The sequence below is a fragment of the Pseudopodoces humilis genome, chromosome 2 (assembly GCF_049639895.1).
Source record: "Pseudopodoces humilis isolate 2021_Gansu_Grassland_sample_001 chromosome 2, ASM4963989v1, whole genome shotgun sequence".
Taxonomy (NCBI): Eukaryota; Metazoa; Chordata; class Aves; order Passeriformes; family Paridae; genus Pseudopodoces; species Pseudopodoces humilis.
Genome location: NC_142201.1, coordinates 96,486,369 through 96,511,459, shown reverse-complemented (window position 1 = coordinate 96,511,459; position 25,091 = coordinate 96,486,369). Strand labels below are relative to the sequence as shown.

The 25,091-nt window shown below is 38.3% G+C and overlaps 1 protein-coding gene across 5 annotated transcripts in view; it reads right to left on the bottom strand.

Moving 5' to 3' along the window:
* Window positions 1-1,373: 1,373 nt before the first annotated feature.
* The window catches only part of ALCAM (activated leukocyte cell adhesion molecule), a 115,459-nt gene continuing 91,741 nt past the window's right edge, over window positions 1,374-25,091 (bottom strand). For 4 of the 5 annotated variants that reach the window (XM_088052004.1, XM_088052007.1, XM_088052006.1 and 1 more), the window contains exons 7-17: window positions 23,656-23,783; window positions 21,927-22,056; window positions 16,215-16,327; window positions 15,227-15,362; window positions 15,014-15,151; window positions 13,423-13,551; window positions 12,666-12,704; window positions 12,224-12,341; window positions 10,218-10,274; window positions 5,321-5,435; window positions 1,374-3,714 (exon numbers count right to left, since the gene is read on the bottom strand). In XM_088052004.1, the coding sequence (XP_087908130.1) occupies window positions 5,348-5,435; window positions 10,218-10,274; window positions 12,224-12,341; window positions 12,666-12,704; window positions 13,423-13,551; window positions 15,014-15,151; window positions 15,227-15,362; window positions 16,215-16,327; window positions 21,927-22,056; window positions 23,656-23,783 (1,076 nt within the window). In that variant the 3' untranslated portion in view covers window positions 1,374-3,714; window positions 5,321-5,347. The remainder of the gene's footprint in view (window positions 3,715-5,320; window positions 5,436-10,217; window positions 10,275-12,223; window positions 12,342-12,665; window positions 12,705-13,422; window positions 13,552-15,013; window positions 15,152-15,226; window positions 15,363-16,214; window positions 16,328-21,926; window positions 22,057-23,655; window positions 23,784-25,091) is intronic. The other variant, XM_088052005.1, reaches the window with a different exon arrangement.

The following is a 25,091-nucleotide window of genomic DNA, read 5'->3' as shown; positions in this document are numbered from 1 at the left end:
GGAGGAGAAACCTGCCTGAAAATGCTGTATTGGACAATTCTTGGAAACAGACACCTGAATGCAGACGCATTCTTGTCAAAAGGAAACCCAGAAAACATTTGCACAGATGTGGTTGACACAGGAGGTCATGATCTCATTTCATATGTCACTGCTTAATTGTAGCTGAGATAATTACAGACATATGGCTGTCTAAATATGAAGTCAACAGGAAGGTATCCAGCTACGTGTGGTACTACAAGTAAATCAGATTTCACTGCAACAGCCAGCAGCTGAGGCTATTAGGTGAATATTGGGTGTTCCCTGACAAAATTTATCTTTAAAAATAAAACCAGAACAAATTTAGATTTATTCATTCTTGTACGTCTTTGTGGGCTGGTACCAATATGGATAAAATTCACATTAGTATCTCAATGTTCAAATAATAACCAATATAGAATTTAGTTAATTATTTGTGTATTTTTTCCAAAACATGACAGGATGAAAACTGTGTCCAGGAAAAGGTGTAACATGCTGCCTAAACCATTTGGGTTGGTGCTGGCAGATCTGGCAAATGCCCAGACAGTGAGGTGTGGATGGTTTGTTTCCCTGGCCACAGCTGGGTCAGCACTGTCCCTTGCTCAGGCCCTGAGCAGCAGCTGTAGGTGCAGTAAAGCCCTCAACAGAGGCTTGTCTGTAGGAACAGAACCAGCACTAAATGTCCCTGTGCTTTTCCTTTGATAGGGTTATCTCCAAGTACTTTTTTCCCCTCTCTTTCCAGAAGGCCTCACCTTGGGGCCACACCATTATCACGTCTCTGTGGCTCATACCCACTGCAGCAAAGATGTAGCTTTGGTATTTTTGCTCCAGAGGACTCCAGAGCTGCTTGGGAAGCCCATGGGTGTTTTTGCAGGATTCTGCCTTTGCTGCATGCAGTGAAAGCCACTGGTTTGTTCCAAGCTCAGTGAGTTTCCTGCACAGCCATGAACAGACACCACTAATTACATTATTTCCTGACTGTAAAGCTAGAGGACGGGCTCTCCTCTGCTGCCTGCTGTCATGCTTTTAAACCATTTGTGAGCAGGGATTAGTTTTTGTTCCTGTGTGTAGTGAACTGGGGTTGAACTCCTGTGGTGCTCACACTCAGATTTGGGCACTCCACCCCAGATCAACTGCTGGGGTGAATGATTTGTCCAGGTCACAAGCACAGACCCGCATGATGAGCTCTGGCGAGGCTTTGTGTGCCAGCTTGTGCTTTTTTTGTTGTTCCCAGCTGCTGTGGGCCAGGAGCAGCTGCACAAACCCACACCCATCACCCCATGACTTTCCCTGCCAGCCAGACTCTCTGGGGGTGTATTTGCAGCAGTTCTTGTAAACTGAGATTTCACACAAGCCAGTGAAGACATACTTCAGTTTTATTGTTGTTTAGGCATGGATAGAAACATTAATTCTTTTGCACTCCTGGTTCTTGAAACTTGCCTATAGTGAACTCGGAGCAGTGAAAAGCCCAGCTCCTCAGACTGACGATTTAAAGTGCATAGGAGATCAAGCAGAATCCCAAAAGGCGAGGAGTTGTTTATATTCCTTTTTCTGTAGCTGTGAAAGTTGAAGGACTTTTTTTTTTCTCCTTGTTTGCCCTATATTCCCCTGACAGTGGTATGAAAATTTTCAGCCCTTCCCTATGCTTTCCCTTTGGAGTTTTCTCTATCTTTGGAAGATTCCTCTCTGTATTTAAGAATTATTTGTAGTGTTATAAACAAAGAGAGGTGATAGATGCACGCTCCTTGACAGGGCTCTGGTACAACTTTTCCCGTTCAGAGTCATGCCCACTGAATTTGTTTTTTCTTTTAGAAAACGTGTATCGCTTGGCAGTGTTCTTGCACCAAAAGAAAAAGATATATTTATATATAAAGTAACTTTTTTGTGTGTTCACGTTTTATTTTGGAAAAACAAGTGTTTAAAAATTTTAGAATTTTTTTAACAAAATTCTAAAAAGAAAAAAAATCACAATATTTACAGAGATAACAGAATGGCTTAGCCATGCAAAACAAATTACTTTGGTTTTTCCCCCATTTTACTTTGGTTTAAATATTGACCAAGATTATAATTTTTTTTTTCTTTTTGCCAAATAAAACAGTAACAAATTAAAGTTTAGAGGCATATAACAGGATTTCCCTCTAGTATTTTATACAGCATAGAGTTTATAGGACATTTTATGTATTTAATCCATGCCAATGCACTACAGGAAGCTTTTATTAAGACATCAGTCACTACTGCCCAGACATTTAACATTTTACAAATTTACAAGTAACAGTGTTTTCTGCCCCCTAAATAATGCAAAAGTGGCAAAATACATTTCCTAACGTCCATCTTTTTCTTTTATTTATTTATTTATTTATTTATTTATTTTTGCTTACCAGTCTATAAAAACTTACTTTTTCCCTGGATATTTGTAAATGGAAACCTGATGTTCTGCTTCTACTGTTCCTCTCCATCAAAGCTGCCTGTTACCTTCTTCCAGAAACTAACTTTCCAGATAAGATGATACTTATCTCCCTTAAATACAACTTTCTATTGGCCATTCACCCTAAAACCTTTTCTTATCAAGTACCATTCAAAAAAAATTCCCTCAAGCAAAAAACATGTTTATAAAGTTACAAACTTGAATGTAACTAAAGATACATAGACATTTCATTGTTACAATTATATGTACTGTTTGATAAATTAGGTACCAGTTAAAAACACTAAAATTATCTCAAGGTGCATTCAATATCTGTAGCATAGTTAACAAAAACACAGAAAAAATATATATATATATATATATTCTATTTTTGTGGGAAAAAATGCAGCTTTGATATGACCACTTTTTAAAAAAAGTTTCCAATTCTGACTGGTATCTCTCTGAAAAGAAGGAAAGGTACAGTACTTTAAGGCAGCGAATAACATAAAGGAATCAAAATTAATCCACAATTCCAGTTCCTTATCCTAATGCTAACATGAAAGACGACTGATAACCATCAATAAAATGTGTGTCTTGCTCTAGAAGAAAAGGATTTTTTAGCCACCAGCTGTATGTAAGCTAGGAATTTTTCATAGTGTTCCTTACTCAATACCCAGACTTCTTCAGGGAAACTCTTTATTCCCTTTCTAGCTTGTTTAGCTTTGCATGGTTTTTTAAATGTTCACTGTCATTAACAATTTAGTTCATTCTTGTCATAGCTGTCACCCTTTTGCTTTACCACGATTTCAAAGAATGAAAAAGGAGTTTGACGTTTTCCTTTAAGACAATCTTACACTCTAGGTACTTGCTACAAAGCAGAGGCTTCACTGAAAACAACCAGAATCAGACATGTACCTGCTCAAAGGGTGTCATAAAAACAATTGAAATAAAACCATTACACTATACATCAGATTAACAGCAACTCCCAGAACAAAGCCTTACAGTGTATAAAAATAGCTACGTAAAAAATTTACATAAAGGCAAACAAAAAGAAATCTTCAGTGCAGACATTTACAAAAAAATATTTCAAACAGAACACAACATGGTGACCTATTATCATGGCTGTTGCCAAAATTAGTTTGTGGGGTTTTTTTTTAGCTTGAGATAATTGTGTCTAAAATCCTTTGAAAACCTGGTAGAATGATCTGCTTAATACTTGAACCATGAATAGCTGTCACTTCTTTGTATATGTTTAAATACAATCCACGTTCATGCTTCAATTGGTCTATATGTATTCTCTGAAAATATGAAAGATAAAGCCAGTTAAATATTTTAAAATATGTTAACCATCACAACTACTCATTATCTACACTTTATATAAACAGCTACATGAACAGTACTTCCTTCTGCAGCTCAATGATGTGAGCTCTTTCATGGCAAGAATTGCTGTTGCAATATTGTTCCTGGCAAATCCAATAAATTTATGTGGTAAGTAATGGATTTATGTTCATCTCATTTATGCTGATCTACTGATCTGAAGGAATACAGAGTAAATTATTAAATCAAAGGCACACAATGTCTTTATGCAGCAACTTTTTCAAAACCCAAATTGACTTGTTTTCCACCTTTAAATCCTTCCTAGGACATAATTTTGGTATTCCCAATCCCCTTTTCCAAACTAGTGAAACAGTGATATTGCTGGTAAAGTGCCTACAGCAATGCCACAGCTCTTTGTATACTATATAATTGCTCTATATAATCCAATAAGTTCTAAATATTTAAAGCAAAACTTGTGGTTTGCATTTGAAAAATTTGAAAATTTCAAACAATACTGATATATTGAAACTGTTGACAGTTGCACTCATTTAAATAAGAAACCTTGTTATGTAAATATGAAATATCATAATTCCACATGCTTTAGACCCCTGCTACCTCAAGAAGCTATCCAGTGCTATTTACTTAAGAGCACTGAAAACCAGGGCTGTCTACAGCTTTCCTGTGGAGGAGCTTACAATGTAATACTCTCCTTGGACATGTAATACTCTCCTTTTTAAGAATAGTTGATGACTAACTCAACAAACCTCTCTATGGTTAGCTGGTTTCCAGACTCTTGTGTTATCCTAGTGTTAATTTTAAATGGTCTAAACTGGCCAGAAGAATGGTCTACCCCCCTCCTTTGGGTACTAGGAGGAGAGCTGCAGCAGTGGTGTATATTTGTGTGAGCACAGGGTGGTGCTCTTGCTGCTCTGTGGTGCTCCTGTAATTCCCAGCAGAACTTTGGCATCTGCCAGATCATTTGTAAACAGTTTACTTCATACAGATCCCAGCAGGGGAAATGTTCAAACTTGTTACTAATGTAATACATGGTGTCTCTTTCCAGGATAAAACTGGTCACAGTACAGGTGTGTGAAATTTGGACTAAAGAGAATTGTTTTGTTCTAAGGGAAGGAAGTTTCGTGACCTTTGCATTAATGATGAAGAAAGTGACCAAGGAAACTGTTGCTTTCAGTAAAAGAAGTTCCTGTAAATATTTCAAGTCGTAACTTTAAACTTCCTGAACTCTACCTAGCCATACTCTTCATATAAAGACATACGTATACATGCACATGAACCACAGTGGTATATTATACAATCCTGTATTTTCATTTCCTCAAGCACATACATTAAAATAAAGCCAAGTATTAAGTTCCATCTAAATGTCAGGCTTCTTTTTATATTTGTATGTGCAGCTCTGAATTCTTAACTGGCCAAAAGCTTGAGTCTGTCTGTCCTAAAACTATACCACAAAACGACCCCACTACTGCTTTGCCTCTGGAAGGTGAGCGCCAGACCAAGCTAAAGCTTTGATCACCAGAGAGAAATGGTGGACAAAGAGATCTTAATGCTGTAACATGAAACACTTACCTGGAATGATGACTGACACATTTTCTCTTAAGTTTCAGATTTATGATTGTTTTCCTCTAGTTTTTTGTTTTCTTCTATATTTCCAAGATCTTTGTCTACATGTTTTGATGCTGTCCTATAATGTAAAGGAAGGTCATTTTTGCACGTCCACAGCATTTTGTTCCATACTCATATTAATGACACTGCCTCCTCCCCTCACAGTGAACAGAAAATTTTGGCAGTTCTGTTCTGAGCAGAGCAACAGGTTTGCATATGTCTGTAAATAGGTCAGTGACACCAGATCCCCCAGTGCTGTGAGTACCACAGGAAGCACTGCAGCAGGACTCTGTGCGTTTGATCTACCTCTCGAGGAATTCAGAATCATTCTGAGCTAGCAGACATTTAGTAAAGTTAAACCAGTTGAGGAGATCCATGTTTCTTGACAAAGTAATTGTGCAGCTTGTTTCAATAAACATGAGTCTGCTTTAAGGGGTACTAAAAACAAGTGTGGCTAAGATATCTTGATCAACACAGCAATCTTTTGTGTACTTGTAGTAAATGACTTTCAGAGCCTGTGCCAAACGGAAGCTCTTTAAATGTGAAGAAATTAATGAAAATTCTGACAACACTGAAAAAAAAATAAAAAAATCTCACTCTGGCTTGTAGGTCTGTGTTAGCTATGACTGACAAGCTTTGGGTAAAGATGAGATTGTGTAAATGTTTGAGGGGGGGAAAAAAAAGAGGTATGCCTCATTTAAAATAGCAGGTCCTCCTTAATGCAAGTAGTGGTGATGAATTAATGAGTTAAGTGCTTAGTTTAGCTTAGCACAATAAAACCACTATGCCATTCACTTAATCTGTGAGAAGCCTCACTGTCTGCCAAGGTGAAAGATTCCTGCAGTGCTGAGATAACATTTTGAAGGTCCCAATTTTTAAAATGTAAATGGGCAAATGTATTTGAGTGGGACAAAGTAAATCCCTTGTGTCAAAGCAGATTATCGTATCCGCATTTTCTCTACAGATAATTTGTTTCCCCTGCAGAAAAGTACGGTCTGCTGTGACAGACTGATGCATATGCTCACCCTTGCTTCAGGGTAAAGACCCGGAGTGACGCTGACTCGCAATGTACAATGAAGACACAGGTTAGATAGTGTGACAGGGCACGCTGACACCATGCAGGAATGCTCCTCCCAGGCCGGGATCATCGCTACTGGGGCGCTCCTGTGCACATCCTCCATCTGAGCAGAGGCCGGGACAGTGGCTGCACGCTCCCTGAGGACCCTGGAGCGGTGCTGCTGGGGCAGGGAACTTTAGTCCGTGTCTCTGAAGAGCTCCCGAGACAGTGCAAACACACCAAACCCCTGCCCACCGCTGGGAGTGCTGCTGAAATGCTGCTCTCCAGCCTGAGGTGCAGTGCCAGGGGAGCATGGCATCCCAAATCCCACAGGCTACACCAAAAGGGACCACTCTAAAAAAGGTTTAACGTTTTAAAACTGCATTGATCTTCTGCTATTGGTTTAGGGTGTCTCTGTTATGTTTGTGTGACTGACAGGAAGGTGTCATGCTGAAAACCCATTTACTGCCAAGATCTGAGCTCCTCTTTATTACAGGCAAATTTAATTCTAAAAGTGCTGAGATAGTATTACAAAGTAACTTGTTCTATGGTGGTAAATTTCTATTGTGCAGTAACAATCTATTTTTTTCTGGTATTCAAAACCTGAAACACGTGACATGAATAAAAGGAAAGGATGTGAAATGCAACGAAGAAAATTCAGTGCTTTGGTATACACTGACCTGTGAGCTTAATAACCTTTCACAAATCTCTTTAATCCTAACAAAAAAGAAACAACCCCTCAAAACAAAATCCCTTGAAAATTAAAAAAAGTTTAAATTTAAAACATGTTTGGTTTAGGTTGAGCACATAATTTGGCTTCTCATGTGGCTAATGAGTCTTTTCCATAAATAAGTCTCACAAAATCGGAGACAATAGGGGAAGAGATGAAAAGCTGAAATAATCTGGACTCAGGCAATTACCTGAGCTGAAGAGAGTTGGATGTGAGAATGCAGTATCATGCTCATCTGTCCTCATATAACTGCTCATGTCTGCTCTTGGAGACTGGATAGCCTACTGGCGTGGCTCACTGGGATTTTTTTGGCCTTTTATCAGAGTTTTACAGTGCTCAAATCAGACTGAATCTCACCTGACACTAACAGCAGAGGGAACAGTCCGATCTTTGATTAGGTTAAAAGTATTCAATGACTAATGTCAGGACATTCTGCAGTGCAATCAGGTTTTGATTTTTAAAGTAATCTATTTTAGTTCTACATTCATTCAAACTAAATTTCACCTTTATTTTCCTAAAGCCACACTGGACAAAAATGGGAGACTTAAGGGGCAACACTAACTTTGAAAGAGGCAGGTGCTCCAGAACTCTTTTGGAGGATGTTACTAACCACTTGTTTGAAATGAGAGCAGCAGAAGTTTGTCACATCTGACAATCAGATGGATTTAGATTCTCAATGCCTGAGACTGAAAGGCAGCTGTTTATTTATGATGGTTTGGTGATCCTGCTGACCTGGCTTTTTGCTCCCCAAATACCATTATCTAGACAGATTCACCACCTCAGCACAAACAATGCTGCTGCAGTTTCTGGTGCTATCTAAATGGTGTCAGTAATAGACACAGGAGTTATGTTGCACGGAGGTGTGGTCCACAGGCAGTGCTCTGCCAACAGCAGAGGAACAGCCGCCCCTGGCACGGCACCAATCCCCAGGGCTCGACAGACGTGGCTCGGGTTTCTAACAGAAACATCTCTAAACACGGGTTCCATCGCTTCCTGAGGTGACTTCAGCCACAGGACAAATGGTCCTTTTCCAGCTTAACATTCAACAGTTGTTCCTTACTTTTTTGGGGGATTAATTCCTGCCAGCTTGCTCGGTTTGCAACTCAAGATCGACTTCCTCATAAAATCTGAGTAGCTGGGCAGTGGAGCCTGAACCGATAGAAATATTCCCAAGGATCTACCCAAAAGGGAAGACAGCCCACTTTGCCCAGACCTGGAGCACTCTCACACTGTCATTACCTGCAGGTCCACAAAAAAAATCCCACACCTTTGTATGCTGTTGTTCTGAAGAGTGAGAAGTTGGTTGTGTAAATATGAGTTTACTCACTCTTTTTTTTTTTTTTTTTTCCTTTAAATTAATTTGTAAATCATGGTTCATTCTGAGCTCTTACTAAGATTATGACTCATTTATCTATGCTTGCTCTTCAGGAAAATAATTATCCTCAGGGAATCCTAATCAAAATCTCTCTGTAAGTAGTACCAAAGTGAGATTTTTAGCATTCTTTGGAGTGTGTGTGCTGTGGGGCCACTATTTTAATGGATCTTGTTTAGATACTGTTCATAGCATTGACTGTAATATGAAGACCATTTTCCATGATAATTGTCTCGCCTGCTGTAGTGTAAATACAGACTACATATAGGTGGCCCAAAAATTTCTGTGGGGGTTTTAATTTCTGATTTCTTTTAATCTCGCAAGTTAGGCCTTGCCCTCAACACTATTTAAGGAAGAAAGCATGCAGTGCTGTTTGGCCTTGTTAGCCAGCCTTGTGATTATGACAGGAAAGATGATGCACATCTGTGCAGTTCTGGGTGCTGAAGCAAGAGCCATGAGTTTCATTAAAGCTACACTCAACTGCACTGTTGCAAATGATTTTCTAGGAGCTAATGGTTTTGTACATCCCAATCTGGACTAGCTGCAACCTCCTTATTTAATCCAATCTTATTTTCAAATGTCTATCAGTAGGAAAAATCACAGGGATATTATAAAAATATTCCAGTCATCAAGAAATGGGTGACCATTTTTAATTTGTGTCACTTTTATATTAGATTTGTGTCATGACCTGAGACTTTGAGAGATGTTTGGTAACTATGTCTTTTCTCTGAAAGGGAACTGGGTGAAAACCAATACAAATGCTAAGTCTTGTTAAAAATATAGTGATTTTCTCACATATTTGGCCCACCACATCTGACTCATATGGTTGTTTTCTATAAAGGATCAGAAAAGCAGAATTCTTATGCTTGAAGTGTTCGGTTTCAGAGACGCCAATAACCTCTGTCATTACTGTGACCTAAGAAACATTTCAGGAGCTTGATGTGCTCTAAGTGTGAACAACTTTAAGACAGCTGTCGTGATTCAGCTGGCCCAGCTGAAGTTTCCTTCACTGGATGTTGAACCCCTTTAACCTTGATCTAGTCTCATGTGACTTGAGATTTGGGCACCTCCAAACTCCAGGGACAAAACTGGGGCCAAGCTACATGCAAACCTCCATGACTCGAGAGCAGGGGACAGGGTGCTGAGCACTCTATTTCCTTTCTGAATCTTTAATTTCTGCTGTACCCTCAGCAGCTTCTGGCAAGGTGAAAATTTCATATATGAAGCATTTACCTCACATGGGTGCCCTGCAATCTCTCAACTGAGGCCTGACACAAAAATTTTAGAAAGATTCTGAAGTGCTGAGTTATATTCTGTTCTGTGCAGATTCGTTTACAACACCCTTCTTGGAAAAAGGAGAAATCTGCAAAGAACAAGTGTCTGGCCTTCTGCTCAGATGAAGGAGAAACAAGGCATGCTGGGGAAGGTGGCCTCAACTCTACATTCCAGAGGAGGCTGGTTACAGGATGGGGAATACAGATGAGTCTCTGATTTATGGGATAATATTCACACTGAAAAGAATAGGTGGCAATAATCAGCTTTTCCATCAAGTGGAGCTGAGGCAGTGAGTAACTGTACAAGTGATTTATTGTGAATGTATTTCAAGGCTACAAGTATAATTCCTACTTAGTGTGGATGACAAGACAATAGAAGATTATACAAACCACAACACCAATAACAAAAAAAGTAATGTTTTTCTTGCCTCGGCAGACTCGGAAAGTTCTGTGCTGCTGCCTTCTCAGACTTTCCTTTGGCGTCACTTTGGGGATAGAGATTAGGTGAGTTACTGGTCAAGGGTGGGTTCAGAAAATAACTACTACCTGCTGGCCTGGATGGAGATGGGGGGATTGTGTCCAGAGGTGTAAGTTGCTTTTTGCAAGGTCTACTTTGATTTCTAGGCCATGATTCATAATGAAAACTTTGTCAGAATAGGTACTGACATTCTGCTTGCTCCTGCAAGTATGGTGTGCAGAAAGCAGGGAGGATAACAACAAGATCAATTTAAAAATAGACAGAGAACAGGAGATTGTCAATGATGATATATCAATTAAGGGGCTTAGAAGCCAGCAACCACGTGTAAAATCCCAAGACTATTATTTAACTATAAAGGCATTTTTGTTTCCAGTGAACCTGTCTAGTCAATTTTAGCTCTAACTTCTCCTCTCAGCTTTAGGAAGAGAAGCTGAGCATGAGGAAAAAAAGTGGTGTCCATTTCAAATTACTCTATATCCTATCTTTGAAGCAGAAAAAACTACTGTAATTCATAAATTCATCTCATGCTATATTCTATGATTCCTGTCAGTTCTCCCCACACTACTCAATGGTGTAAGAAGATATATTTTACCTTCTCTGCCCTTGTTATACTCAAACCACCTCATCCAAAGAAATCCAAAGCAGTGTACCACAGTTTTGTGACTCCACATTCACGCATTTGAAAAGGAACGACAAAGTTACCACAGACATTTTTGCAACAGTAGCAAAGTATGTGAGGAAGAGAACTATGGTTTTACTTTTAATTTTTTACAAAAAAAATGCATAAGCTTCAGAAAAAAAAAACAAAACCAAAAAAACCCTCTATAGTATCTGAATGTGGTTCTGTGCATGGGTAATTTATAACAATTCTATATTTGAAAAACTTCAAAAACCTGATTAGTTGTGGTTGAACCAAAGTCTTTACGTATTATCAAAAAACCCCAGAGCATTTCTTAGCTGATGGAGAATTCCTTGCTGTACTTTCTCATCAGTGAAAACACACTTGTTCACAGCAAAATCCCACTGGTATATTTTAGATTTCATTTGATTCAATTTCAATGGAAGATCATACTAAAAGCAATTGAACTTGCAGACTGCTTTTACACCTGTACTGATTGGAGCCTGTTATGCACAGCCACTTAACCTCCCCTGCTCAGAAGCAGCTGTAAGAGCTGTCAGAAAGACAGCCTGCTCCTGACTGCCCTCAGCTCTCCCTAGAGACAAAGGAATGGGAGCAAGACCAAACAGGGCACACAGTATTAGCCAGCTTCAAAAGGATGGAGCAACATGGTCACTTCTTGACACCTTCCCATTTATTTTCTGAAGTGAGCCTCTGTGACAAGGACGAAACTTGAAAGCAGGCAGGCATCACTTGAAAATGCTATTCTATGCCTATGATGGCTAAAACCTGGATTGGGATGAGAGCTCCTAGATTTTTCTGCAACAGAAGCTCTATTTTTACCAATTTTATTTCAAAATCTCAAAGTACACATGAACAAAACAATTAAGGATCCCTTTTCTCCCTGAGATGGTTGATACATATTCTGTATGTTATTCCATTTCTAAAGGAAACAAGCTAGCCAATTTCTAAATGAAGGCAGTCTCTAGCATCACTACAGCCACACAGACTTCCACACATCAAGTTCCACAATTAAGGACCATATTTAAATACAAGAGTCAGCACAGACTTGGCTGTCAGGAAACAGGACCTCATTACTACTGTGATCTATGAAAATCTTAGAACTCCACCTCCAGGAGATGAGTCTCATTAAGCATTAGGACAAGCCAATCAGAGGTACTAAGTTTCCTTTTGCTATCAAGTACACCTACTGTAACAGCTTTTCCCCACTCCAGAAAACTGGAATGCTGTAGAGGAAGGAAAACAGGTAAACATAACATCTCTGCTTATCACTGTTGTTTTTGCAGCTTAGTATAAAGTTTTCAAAAAATTCTTACTTTGATTTCTTCACATAGAGCCAGTAGACAACACCTGCAATCAGAGCAACCAGCAGAAGGCCAACCACAATTCCCACTATTAGCTTTGCCTGGTCATTAACCTTTTCACTATTGTCATCTGAAGCAAAGAAGAAAAGTTAATGAGATGACCTATGGTAAAGTAAAGCATTACATACAACATTTCTGAAGAATTTTCACCAGCAACAAAAAAAGGGATTAGAAAGAAAAAAGAAAAAGAAAAAAAAAAAGAAAAGAAAAATGTAGACATTGTTCTTTAAATGCATTTTTAACCTTCAAGAAAATCACACCTTAGTCAATTACGGCACCAGCTATTTCAAATCAAGTCCAGCTTTAAGGGATTTTCAGGGACTTGTGCAGTGAACTGAAAAGGTCTTGAACTGAGACAAAAGTAAGGGCTACAGAAAGAGGAAACCATACATACCACCTCTATCCTCTGTCTCATCATACTCTGGAATACTTACTGAAAGGAAAAATGTTAAAATTAAATTACAACACATATTAGACCTCAAGATCACCTTTAATTACCTATTCAGAGCAATGACAGAAACTGGAACAGTGTTTGCCAAACAAGATATTTAATCCCATCTTTAAACAGAAATCTTTATTTTGTAACTCCACTACATCCATTAGAATAATCTTACGCTAAACCTATAATACTCAAGTCAGAAATATTTTTGATTGAGTATTTTTGTGCTACCTTTCCATAGCTTCTCACTACCTTTCACCATGAAAATGTATTTTAATGTGATTGAAGCCCAGTATGGCTGATTTCTGTTGTGAGTCAAGTCATACCGGTAACAATAATCTGGAATTTAGGGACTAAGAGATAGTGTTAATTTTGTAATACAGCAAGACCTCTGTCTCGTAAACTAAATACTACTTTGCAGTATTTTGTACTATTATGTCATTCTATTATTTTGTAATAGTGTTTAGTTTTGTAAATAGAGGCTGCTAGCCAAGAAAGCCATGAAGACTAAGAGACTTATTGTAGAAAACTATCAATAAATTTTATGTACTACTGATCCAGAGTGGATTTACAATTGCTTGACTTAAGACAAAAAGGTTAAATATCTTAGTATCAACATTACTATGCAGACCTACTCTTCATTTGAGCGTGATGTATGGCTACTTTATGAGAAACTGTAACTTTAAGGAAATTATCTTTAGAGGACACTCACTAGCAGAGACGTTCATGGAGGTCACAGTCCTTTCTAGCTCATTTTCTGCAATGCAAGTTAAAGTTACATTTTCCTCAGGAGCAATTACAATTTTACTGGAAAATTTCCCATTAACATATTTTGTCTCCTCTGTCTGAAAAGGTGAAAAATGAAGATTAGTATCCTTTAAAAACACAAAGAACAATACATGAATTACTTGTATTACACTTTGAAAATGTTCAGAGGGGAATATCTTTCAACTAATATGCCAGTTTTTGAAACAATAGCATGAGAAATACTACAGTGTTTTATTAAATGATAATGTGAATATTTGAAAGAAAAATTTGGCAAAAAAACAGTTATAGATAGGATAATGAGTACTGTAAGACCAATGATAAAAAAGATTTTTTTCTGAAAAAGTTAACAACATTCTGAATTTGTTTTAATTCAAGTATTTAAAAAATATATCCAAGTGAAAAAATTCTTAAATAAAATGTCAAACATCTAACATATAATTTTTTCCAATTTGCTGTTTTTCATTTATGTCACTATAAGGAGAACAAATGTTCCAAGTTTTCCAGTTTCCAGCTTTCCAAGCTATTTCCACACTAAGCATTATTTTGCCAACCTATGTGTATCTATCAGCACCTATAGTATCTGTACTGTAATATTGATGTGTTGTTCCTTAAATTTGCTGTACATCATTCTTGGATTAATGCAACACCTAGAGAAAATTATTTTCAATCATATATAAAGCTTCAAGACAACTCCTGCCCTATACCTACAGTAAATGGACAAATTTTGTCAGCTACACATAACTTCTGCAGGCTTAAAGCAAAACCTAATGAAATGTAATAGAATCTACAGGACCACTGTACATTGTATTTCCAACCAGACAGTAGAGAGGTCTCATTTACTTTTCCTCCTAAGGCAAAATGTGCCAATTCTTTGCATGGGATTTGGTAATCCATATAAAAATACTTAATTTTGCATATTTTCCAGGTATATTTCCTCCTATATATGAGTTCTTCTTATTAATCCCTCAGGATGAATGCATTATCGTTCTGTTTCCAGCGAGAAACAACAGGTATAACCATAGAAAAACAACTATACATATTAGGACAAAAGCTGCAAAGCTCATAAGGAGCTACATTGCATGTAACCTCTGATTCACACATGCCAAATTTCATCACATTTCACTCATTTAATGCCTACATCAAGTACCCATTTGCTTTCTAATGTAAGTTCTGCCATTCCACTATTATTTCCAAATTCTTTATGCAATGGCAAAATCAGCACATTACCCAGATAAAATGTCTAAGTACCTTCATTTAAAAAATGCATTTTTCATTTGTAACCTTTTCTTTTTTCTTCCAGCTTCAGCTTGTAGCCAGTGTATCTCCTTTGCCTTCACATGTTCTATTCAAAAAGGCTTTATCATAAAAAAATCATCCACGTAAGCACCATGTAGCTACAGCTACCACACTTAACCTTCACTTAGATAAATGAAAAAGACTTTTCCTCAATCTCACTATCTCAAAAATGTTCCTTGATTTTAATTTGCACTTCCTATATGCTAATTTTTTGGTGAATAAAGTAATAAGAAAAATACTTGCTTTATTTAGGATGCTTCCGCTGCCCGTAACTGTCCACTGCACTGCTGGTTTGGGGAAACCTTCCACATGGCAGATAATTGTTTTAGACATTTTATTTGTGTTGGTTTTCTTGGTCATTTTGATTTGAGGTTTTCCTACAAGAACAATATTACAGTAAAGCTTTCTATTTTAAAAGAACAATTAACAATTGTAACTATCTGCTTGCTTACCTTCCACAATAAGTTTAAGTGTCTGTCTTTTCCTCAATCCTTCGACCTCCTGTAGAGTAGTTTCACAGACGTAGTTTCCAGCATCTTGATACTGAAGACTTGAAAATGATGGACTTGTTTGCATTCTGGTGTTGTCCTGATAAAGGCAGGAGTTAGAAACGACAGAGACCAACTCACAAGACATTAACCCCTTAATGACAAATGTGACAGGTATCAAGAGAAGTTTTCACATGCTTTGGGAAATTAGAGCCTCACTTTTTTTAGCTTTTTCCCCATTAATAAGTACATTTGGATATACAGCATGAAAAGTGGAAACTGCTGGAGATTTACAGAAGCCATCTCCCTTCTTCTTGAACAATTTTGCTTTTAAATCAAGAGCATAGATGGGATCAGTTATTAGCTTTAAGTTTTTCTAGTAGGTTGGCCAAGAGCACGAGTGATAAAACATATTTGAGACACAAGCAGCTCTCCTTTAGGCCAGGCTTACAAGGTCAACACATGCTCATAAACAACCATTAGGCATCATTACTGTAAGTTTGCAGCACCACAGCTTTTGCATAAAGCCACCTTCTTCAATAGCTTTTTCACTATCTGACCTCTCAACCCTTGTCCTTTCATTGTTCATCAGAATCCAGACCAAGCACACCTCTAACAAAATGCATCAAAATTCCTCCAAATGGGTTTCTTTTCTCAGAAAAACCTTACTCTCAAAGGGCCTTGTATAGACCATTTAAAAAAAGTTGTATTTGTGTTACAATATGCCTTAATTCTCTCCATTTAGAAGCTGAGCTGATAATTACAGTAACTGATTTTCAGTCATCAATGTGAGTAGATCTCATTTTAACCACATGCGTAAGACCCATTTTAACAATATTCTTTAAAAAGCCCAATGAACAACTTCCTTCCTTCCTTCCAAAACACTGAAGTAGCAGCAGTAATATGAAGAGGTGAACACTCAGATGGAGTGTGAAATAGATTAATTACTGACCTTTATCCAAAATACAGTTGCATTTCTACTAGAAGAAATCGTGCATGACACAGGCAGGGCCTCTCCAATCTGTTTTGTGACTTCTCCGCTAGGAGTAAGCTGCAAATCCAAATCTGGGATAGAAAGAGCATTTGTAAAAAGTTAATCTCAGAAAGCCTGGCCCATTTCAGAGGCTTACCAAGAAAAGAAAATGTGACTAATTGCACTCATTAAATTCAAGATTTCATTTCTTCAATAAAATCTAAGTCAATTTTACAAGGAAGGGAGATGACAGAATTATTCTAAAACAGGCAATGCAGAACATTCATATTTTTGCTGTAATTATAGGCTAAAAGGAAAAGCAAAACCTCAATAATCACTAGACAAATGGATACATTTTTTTCACCTTGTTCTGCTGAAAGAATGACAGAGTAGGCACAAGAAGCAGAAGAAGTACTTCGCATAACAGTACGTGCATCTCAGAAAGGGAAGCACAAAATGCTCTGAAGATAGCTTACTATGGGGCAGGTAGAAATGCATCTTCAGGGGAGGTCTAGTGCAGGTGGTAATAAATAGTAATTGTGGAGAGAAAGGCAGATCCAGGAGTACTTTTCTTTTGTGTAACAAAACGAGAGGATTTTTATCCTCAGAATCTGAGGAGGATGGACAAAGGTCAAAGAGGGTGTATGAGACATGATACTGACTGAAGGGTTGAGAAGTCTAAATTAGAGGGTTGGGGAAGTGCACATGAAGCCCTTTATTTGCTCTCATTTGTAATTTAAAATGCCACTTTCGTGTACCTCAAAAAAGAGTCCAAGCTCTGCCTGACATATTTAAGCTCCAGGGAAATTGCAGTCAGCGACAGCTGTGTTTGATACAAGGCAGGGTGAGAGCCACTAACAGAAACATCAGGAAACACTGCTCTGGATTTTTTCTTAGTGTAAGGATTTGGTGGGCTGGTCTTTTTTTAAAATTTTAATCCTACAGTGAAAGAAGAACAGAGTTTGCCAATCCCTATTTTGCTTCCCCTCTGCCTTGCTTGTAAGCCAGGTTGCTTGGTTGAATGACTAACACAGATGTGTAACACACACAAAAGCACACACGACTTCATCTCAAATACAGTACTTGCAGGAAAAGGACTGCAAAGCCTCCTTCTGGCTTTTAAGCAGAGCTTAAGGAAAGCTTGAGACAAAAATCACAGAAGAGGAAAGTGAGTTTTCTTTAACAAAACAGTGAACTTCACTACTGGCTTTATTCAGTGGTTGTCCCGGAAACACCGCTGTAATTAAAGGTGGAACTTCAGGGAACAACCTGTTCCCTGTAGTAGAGTTCAGCCTGTACAACTGGTCTGCAGCATTATTATCTGTGTCACAAGCCCAATGTCTTGTCTGAGAGGTCACACGAACTGCACTTTCATCTGCGAATGAGTCAAAAATCTCAATGAGATAAAATGGCATCTTGTTTCTGTATTCCCATGGCGATTTCCTAGCCTCCCTCCTGAAACCAGTAAATAGAACCAAACTATTCTCCTGTGTCCTCCAGAAGGAAAAAAAAAAGAAATAAAATAACAAGACTCCTCCAGTGAGCAGTATATAGATTTGGATAGTGTATGGGATGTGTTTCTTTTTGCTTTGTGTTGCCCTTAAACACATTCTACAAGGGCAGAGGGGTGGATGAAGAAAAATGAAGAAAAAGCTAAGATTTTCTTTTTTTTTTTCCCCCCCTCAAGAATTTCCTTCTACATATACTTAAACCTTTGGCTCTTTGAAGGAAGATAGCACCTCAAACCCAAGAGATCACCAAAGACCATTCAGAAGGCATTCCTCATGCATTTGCCATAGGAAGCAAAAATTCATGGAAGTTTTTGCCTTCATCTCAGGCTAGACTGACACTGAGGCCAGAGGAATCCTTCAGCCCAGTCTTCCTCCAGGGTGATCTGACTGTGCCCTGCTGGCCCCCTTGTGAGGTGTCACTGGGACCACAATCCCTCCCATACCGTGGTCTTGGTTGCTGTAGCAGTTCAGGAAAATGTACAGTGCATGAGATGAGCTACATAACTCAGAGCAGCATTTGTGTGACTTATGAGGCAAGACAGAACTAAGCTACTGTTTAACATAGAATCCCCTCTAGGAGCTTTACATGAGCTACTTGATTTAGCTTAATTTTCTGCCAGTTTATCTGTAGGGTCCACAAAGAAATGTGATGTAATTACCTTTACCTCTCTACTTAGAAAATAATCTCTCTTTGGTACAGAGGTATGAGGAGAAAACATTTTTTGCATACAGAAGACTGTCAAAATTAAATTCTTGTCTCTCTTTCTCTTGTTGAAAGAAAAACTTTTCTGTGAGAATTTTCTGTACATTTCATGTCTGGCTTTGAAATGTTCTTCAGAAACAAGCTCCTCATCAGGAACCATTTTCAATATATGCTAGCTCTTAATGTGGTCTCATTTGAAGTCTTGCATTGATTTCAGTGCTATCTTTGCATACCAAGCAGGGCAGAGAAGAGACAAACAGTGCATTCTGCACGTATCACCACATCATGTGAGGATGGTATGGAATTAATGTGGGCAAGGCTGGAGCACACATTTCAGTTTGGAAGCTCTGGCACATCTAGGACAGACTCCCAGCCTCTAAAGAAGGCCTTCGATGGAATATTGTGCTACATCTGGGAAAACTATAAAGGTACTTTCTTTGTTGTCTGGACTCTAGCACATAAAATAGACAACTGGAAACTTCTCCTGGTATCTGGAGAATAGATTTTTTCCACGCAACATGGTGGTGATTTGCAACTTACAGGTGATTTCCCCTATATTTTCAATGGCTTTACTAAAAGACGAGACAAGTCAAGACAAGGCTATAAAAATATCTATAGACAAATACAAATGCTATTCTCCTAAGACCTTTAATTTACTGGACGGTTTGTAGAATGCATTTTAGCAGAAAGGAAAGCACCACAAAGAGGAAGTTCCACAGACCTACTTACTTCACACTAGGTTTTATGTGCAGAAATAATTACAGAATCATAGAATGTTTGGGCTGGAAGAGATCTAAAAGATCATCTGCTTCCAAGCCCCCCTGCCATGGGCAGGAACATCAACACTACACCAAACTGCTCAAATCCCCACAGCAACAGATAATGAAAGGGCATTGTGGGTTGAAAGAGCTGCTTCTTTATAGCTGAGGGAAGATATACCTGTCCTCTACTTCTGGGTGCTTGCCTTGCCTCACTCAGGGTGTGCTTCTACATCTCTGTAAGTGGCTGTAAACAGCTTTTGCCCTGGTCCCCTCCCTGTCAGGTTTGCTCATCTGACCCTGGGCAAACTCACTGAAGGAACAGGGCTGGCAGAGAATTCACAACCTAGAGTAAAAAACCCCAAACCCACAACATCAATCCTTCTCTGTTGCTCCCTCTGTAGAAGGACAGATCATGACAACCACGAGCACTCCGTTCTGCTGGACTTTAAACTGGGACATGGCTGCACAGATCCTGCTCTGGAGGGCAAGAGCTCAGGTTGTACAATTTGGCCTTTATTTTCCATGGATAACACAGGGAATCTTTCACCCCCCACCTCAATTTCCTTCATAAATAGTTTCCCTAAGCATTAGGAGTAAATCAGGTGCTTTAATGTCAATTTTCAGCTTTCTTTAAGTCTCATAATTTACAATCAACTTGGAAAAAGGGAGCCTGGTACTCTCTACAAAAGATATTTGAGGATTATGGCATGATAATGTTTTCTCGTACCATCAAGAAGATTTCCCTACCTAGGCACCAAAAGAAATCAGTGTCATTATAATGCTCCATAAAATTGGTTTGGGAAAAAAGCACTACAGCTAAAATGCAACAAATTACTATAAATAGTTTCCAGAATTTAATTTAATAGATTATATTAATATATTAAATATATTAATATATTGATAAATATAAATAAATATATTAATATATTATATTGCCTGCTTTTTGTTGTGTTAGTGGTTGGGTTTTTTAAAAAGAAATAAAAAAAATCCAAAATGCTGAGATTGGATGTGAAGAAATGAAAAGCCCTTACTCCTAATCAAGGTTTTTTTTTAGTGTAACAGCACAGAGAGGAATATTCATCCGTATAAAAGGTGAACAATAAAGCAAAAGAGGGAGAAAAAGTAGGATTTGATAGGCATTATTAAGTATTATCTGAAGGACAAACTACATGCTTCAGAAATGTTTTAGACCAGCATCAGACAAGACACTGAAGTACCTTAAAGATAGGCCATGGTCTGGACATTCAGGAATTATAGAACTATTGTAGGCCACTGCACCTCATTTTAAAAAAAGGCTTTATTTCAGACAGAGGGGTTTTGGAAAAACAAAACAAAATGAACCCTAAGTAAAGTGAAGCAGTAGGGTACTGGAGTGCAGCTCTGAGTTCTGAGTAGCTGCATTAGCTGCTAGCACTGGGAAGGCTCATGTCTAGAAATTACATGTTTCTCTGGCATAGTAAAGCTCTTCAAATGTGCAGACAAAATGGAAGAAATAGGAAAACTGGCTTGTTAAAAATAACTTGGCGCTGAGGAAGCCATTTTTTAGAGTAATTATTTATGAAAGTACAAGTAGACATGCAATCCACTTGGAGAAAAATTAAAGGGTCAGTTCAGAGCAAAGCTACCTTTGCTACCCAGCAGTTAAGAGGCAGTAACACAGGGCCCTTTTCAGGTTTAACATGCCCAACTCTTGGCAAACAGAATGGGAGAGCAGGGTAACAACGGATGATCTTATTAAAGACAAAATATTCACGAAATATAATAGTGTAATTAATCATGTACCAATATATTATGCATGTATTGTACCTCTTACAATGAAAAAAAAATCAAAACCAAGTATAGAAACATGAAATTTGCTTGCATGTAAAGTATAACTAGAGTGGAAGCCTTTAAACTTCATTATCCTTCAGATACCTCTGAACCTGTCAACTATTGATGCTACTGTGAAGATTACACACCATCAGTGTTTTAGGAGGAAAGTACTACTCCTGTCTTGAGTTTTATTTCACAGCCTATGACAGTATAGCAGAGTTTGAAAGAGCTCCTGTTCTTGTCTCCTTCATAAAGAGATTAAAAGCAACTATTGTTTCAATGGTTCAACCAGTTCAATGTCTGTTTTTGAAGTGTTCCTGATAGTGTGACTAAACAGTATCCAGCTAAAGAAAATTTACTGAGCTCTTTAGCTCTCATGATCCTGGGAAAAGTAAAAAAACACCTGCCCAACTTTTCCTACATGAACATAACAACTTCCTAAGTTTCTTTTCTAGACTCTTTACATGTCAACCTTGTTGAGGGGATGGGAAGCTGACTATGAAGAATGACCTTCAGTGATATCCCTGTGGATCAGCTTCCACATTTGTCTATATTCTAGGGCACAGCTGAAAAAGAGTAATTTTCCCTATATACGTTCACATGAGATAAAATACGTTCACATGGAAGATAAAATAATAAAATTCTCACTGTATGTGACAGTGTAATAGAACCATATACTGTCCAAAGTTACGTGAAGTGAAACTATCTAGCTAAATAATTGAGATGGTCAAGATTTTCCAACTGAAATAGATTTGAATAAAGAGAAATGACCGGATGCTCCTGTAAACCAGCACTTCACTTGTTGGTAACTACACTGAGCTGCACACACAAAGCAGAGAAACCATCCCAGGAGGTTCAAGATCAATTTGTATCCTACCTAGGAGTGCAGAATGCAATGACTTACAGTGCACAGTGATGGTGGTCGAGTCCATCATGCTTTTGTCTGTCAGAGAGCACTTGTATTCTCCTGTTGCATTTCGTCTCACATCTGTCATTACGTAAGTATCTGAGCTTCTTATTCCTTCTGTTTCTCCCTGTGGGTGGAAAACAAGACATTTACTGTACATGGGCCTGCTAAACCCTCTAATTTTTGTTGAATATTTTTTTAATTATAAAGGATGGTGAAATAGTCCCATGTATAGACGTGGCATCACTGAAGTGTAATTACCTATTAGTTAAGCTAATTTTTACTTCCTGTGTGATAACATAATTTAAAAAAAAATACTACAATCGAGAGCTTACTCTTTTAATTGAATTGCTAACTCATTTGAAGAGGATGTTGAAATACAAAATTTGAAAGTTTAGCAGAAAAAAAACCAGTCTACTAATAAGTATTGCAGAAATCAAAACAACAAAACAAATTGTGTTTTTAAATATGATTCTGATATATTCAGTTTAGGACAAATCATGAACTGAATTGTACTGCATTGCACATTTTTGAACAGCTCAAGCACATTGGTGTTTTGAATTAGCCAGCACATGTTGCTTTATGGCAGTCCAGTTCCCCCCTTTTCCCCTTAGATCAGCTTTGAAACAAGCATAGAGTAATAACTCTAATTCCTATCTCTGAATCCAGAAAGAGATTTATTACACCTGTGAGCTTTTCAAAGAGATCACCCATTGCAGCTCTCCTTGAGAGAAAGGACCAGTATCAGGGAGCAGGGAGCCTGAAGATAAGACAAACTCTGGTGTTTAGCTCACTCACTGTGATAGTGGAGCAAGGAGAGATACCAGATATTTTTTCACTGGCATTTAGTGAGTTTCTAGGATGACTCACTGAATCTAAATGGCTGTTCTGAGATAAGGACTTCAGCTCCTGGATCCCCTCCCTCTCTCCAGCAATTCAAACATGCCAGAAGTCCAGAGTAGATGACGATTATGTTCAGAGGGTGACATGCTGGGTTTGAAATATCTGAAAGGATACCACTTCTTCTGGCTTCTCGCAAGAGCAGCTCTGCTCAGTGCCTCAGCAGGAACAAATAAGGCATATAAAATAGGAGCAGGAAGCAAGACATGGGAACAAGGACCAGGAGTCTTAGAACATAAAGCCACATCTTTCTGTGGATTTCACCAGTACAAAGAAGATTGATGGTAACAAAGCCTTTATTTTTGTCAGTTTGCGTCTTACCCATTTTACAGATTTGTGCTGTCACACACATTTTTTGTGTTGTTATGCCACCAAACAATTAACTGAAGAAAAGAAACTGCACAAAGATTAATCTGTGAAAGTCCAAAAAATAGCTGAATTAATTTGCTGTACTTTCACAGCTGGATCTGTGTTAGGACAACAGATGAGATGTCTTTCTTCAAGATGCTGAACTGCAATAATCCAAACTGTTTATTAAAATACCTGATGATAGGAAATGAAGCCTTGTATTTTTAGTAGGTCTAAACTCCTAAAAAATTTGGCTGGACTGGGGGGAAGGAGAGGTTTTTCCAAAAATATTTTGCCAACTGAGGTGAGACATTCTCAGAGCATGATATAATGGTCAATGTCTATCTTCAGTGTTTGTCACATCGAATTCCTTTCTTCATTTGTTACAAAACCACGTAGACACTGACATGCAGCAATGTCTGCAGGAAGGAATGATACAGAATATTTCACTAGGCAGTGACAGCAAGGCAGGACTTACTGGAATGTAAAACAGGAACTCCTGTGGAGGAGGGTTGCCATTTCCTGAGCACTTCAGAGTGATGTTATCACCCTCTTTAATGGTACTACTTTGAGGCAGCACTTGAATAGTCACCTTCTCTGTTGGGTCTGTGAAAAGAATGTACATATTAAATAGCTTCATCGTAATCCACAAAGCAACACGATGCATAAGATATTCATGGCCCAAGAAAATGCTATTTTATCATCCCGCAGCCGAAAATATTTGCATGTGTAGATCTTTTTATAAAAGAAGTTGATGTTAATCACGCTTTCTATATTTTTGCCAATTAAGTGCAAAGAAGTCATACGACATAAAATTCATTTTTCTTTTCCAAAATACCTGTAACTGAAACAGCAATGATTACAACCATGTCATGTGCTTTAAAGCAAAAGAAATCCTGATTAGTATGAACCATTTCATGGTGTGATTTCATTATGAGGGATTAACATGTCCTCTGTGAAATTCCCTGTTTGGAGGACTGCAGCAATCAGAAAAACAACTGAAGCTCTCAAGGCCATGTATTAGTACTAGATAAGAGCCTTCTGGCATTAAAAAGAAATAAATATGAACTAAACTACTATGTTCAGCCTATTCTATATGCTGATCACTACAGGCTTTCAGAAAGATAAATCTGGTGAACATAATAGGACCCTTAACATAGTCAACAGAACAGTAAACGTAACATACTTCTGTCATGTTCACTGAAGTTGAACTATAACTTATATTTTAATTTCATAATTTTTTTAAAGCAGAGTATTCTTCAGCAGATCCTATTCTTTCTAAGTAGAGGCCTAAATATAATTTTTTAAAAACAAAGTAAAATGAACAGAATTAAAATAACACGGGCATATAACTCTCACTATTTGAATTTCAAAGGATAAATAAAATTCCATCAAAGATGCCAGTCTTGCATTAAGATACAGCACAGCGCACCTTATTAGACACTAAAAAATCTCCACAGCAGAGCAAGCCCTGGCTGACAGGTGATTTTGTGTGTTTAGTGAAGCGTGTGCTCTGCAGCCCTCCCGACGCTTCAGGCATTCATCACGTCTGTCTCCTGCGGGGGCATTTCTCAGTACCACGAGCTGCATCTCACTGTGGCCTCTCAAGCACTGGGAGCCCTAACACAGCCCAGCACCTCAGCCCTCCCCAGGGCAGGACAGGATTCCAGCCAGCCACAGCCTCCCTCCCACGGCCAAACAACCTTACACCTCAACACCTTCAGAACTGAGGCACAACTTTGTCTGCCTGGAAAAAGGAAGTCCAGCATCACTGCTGGAATGGAATACAACAGGTGCAATGAGATAGCTGGCCAGGAATGACATGCATGCCCCTCTTGGTAGCTGCTGGGCCAAAAAACTCAGTTTCAGGAGCTGCTGCAAAATGTCCTTCCTTCTGTCAAGTTCACGTTAAGG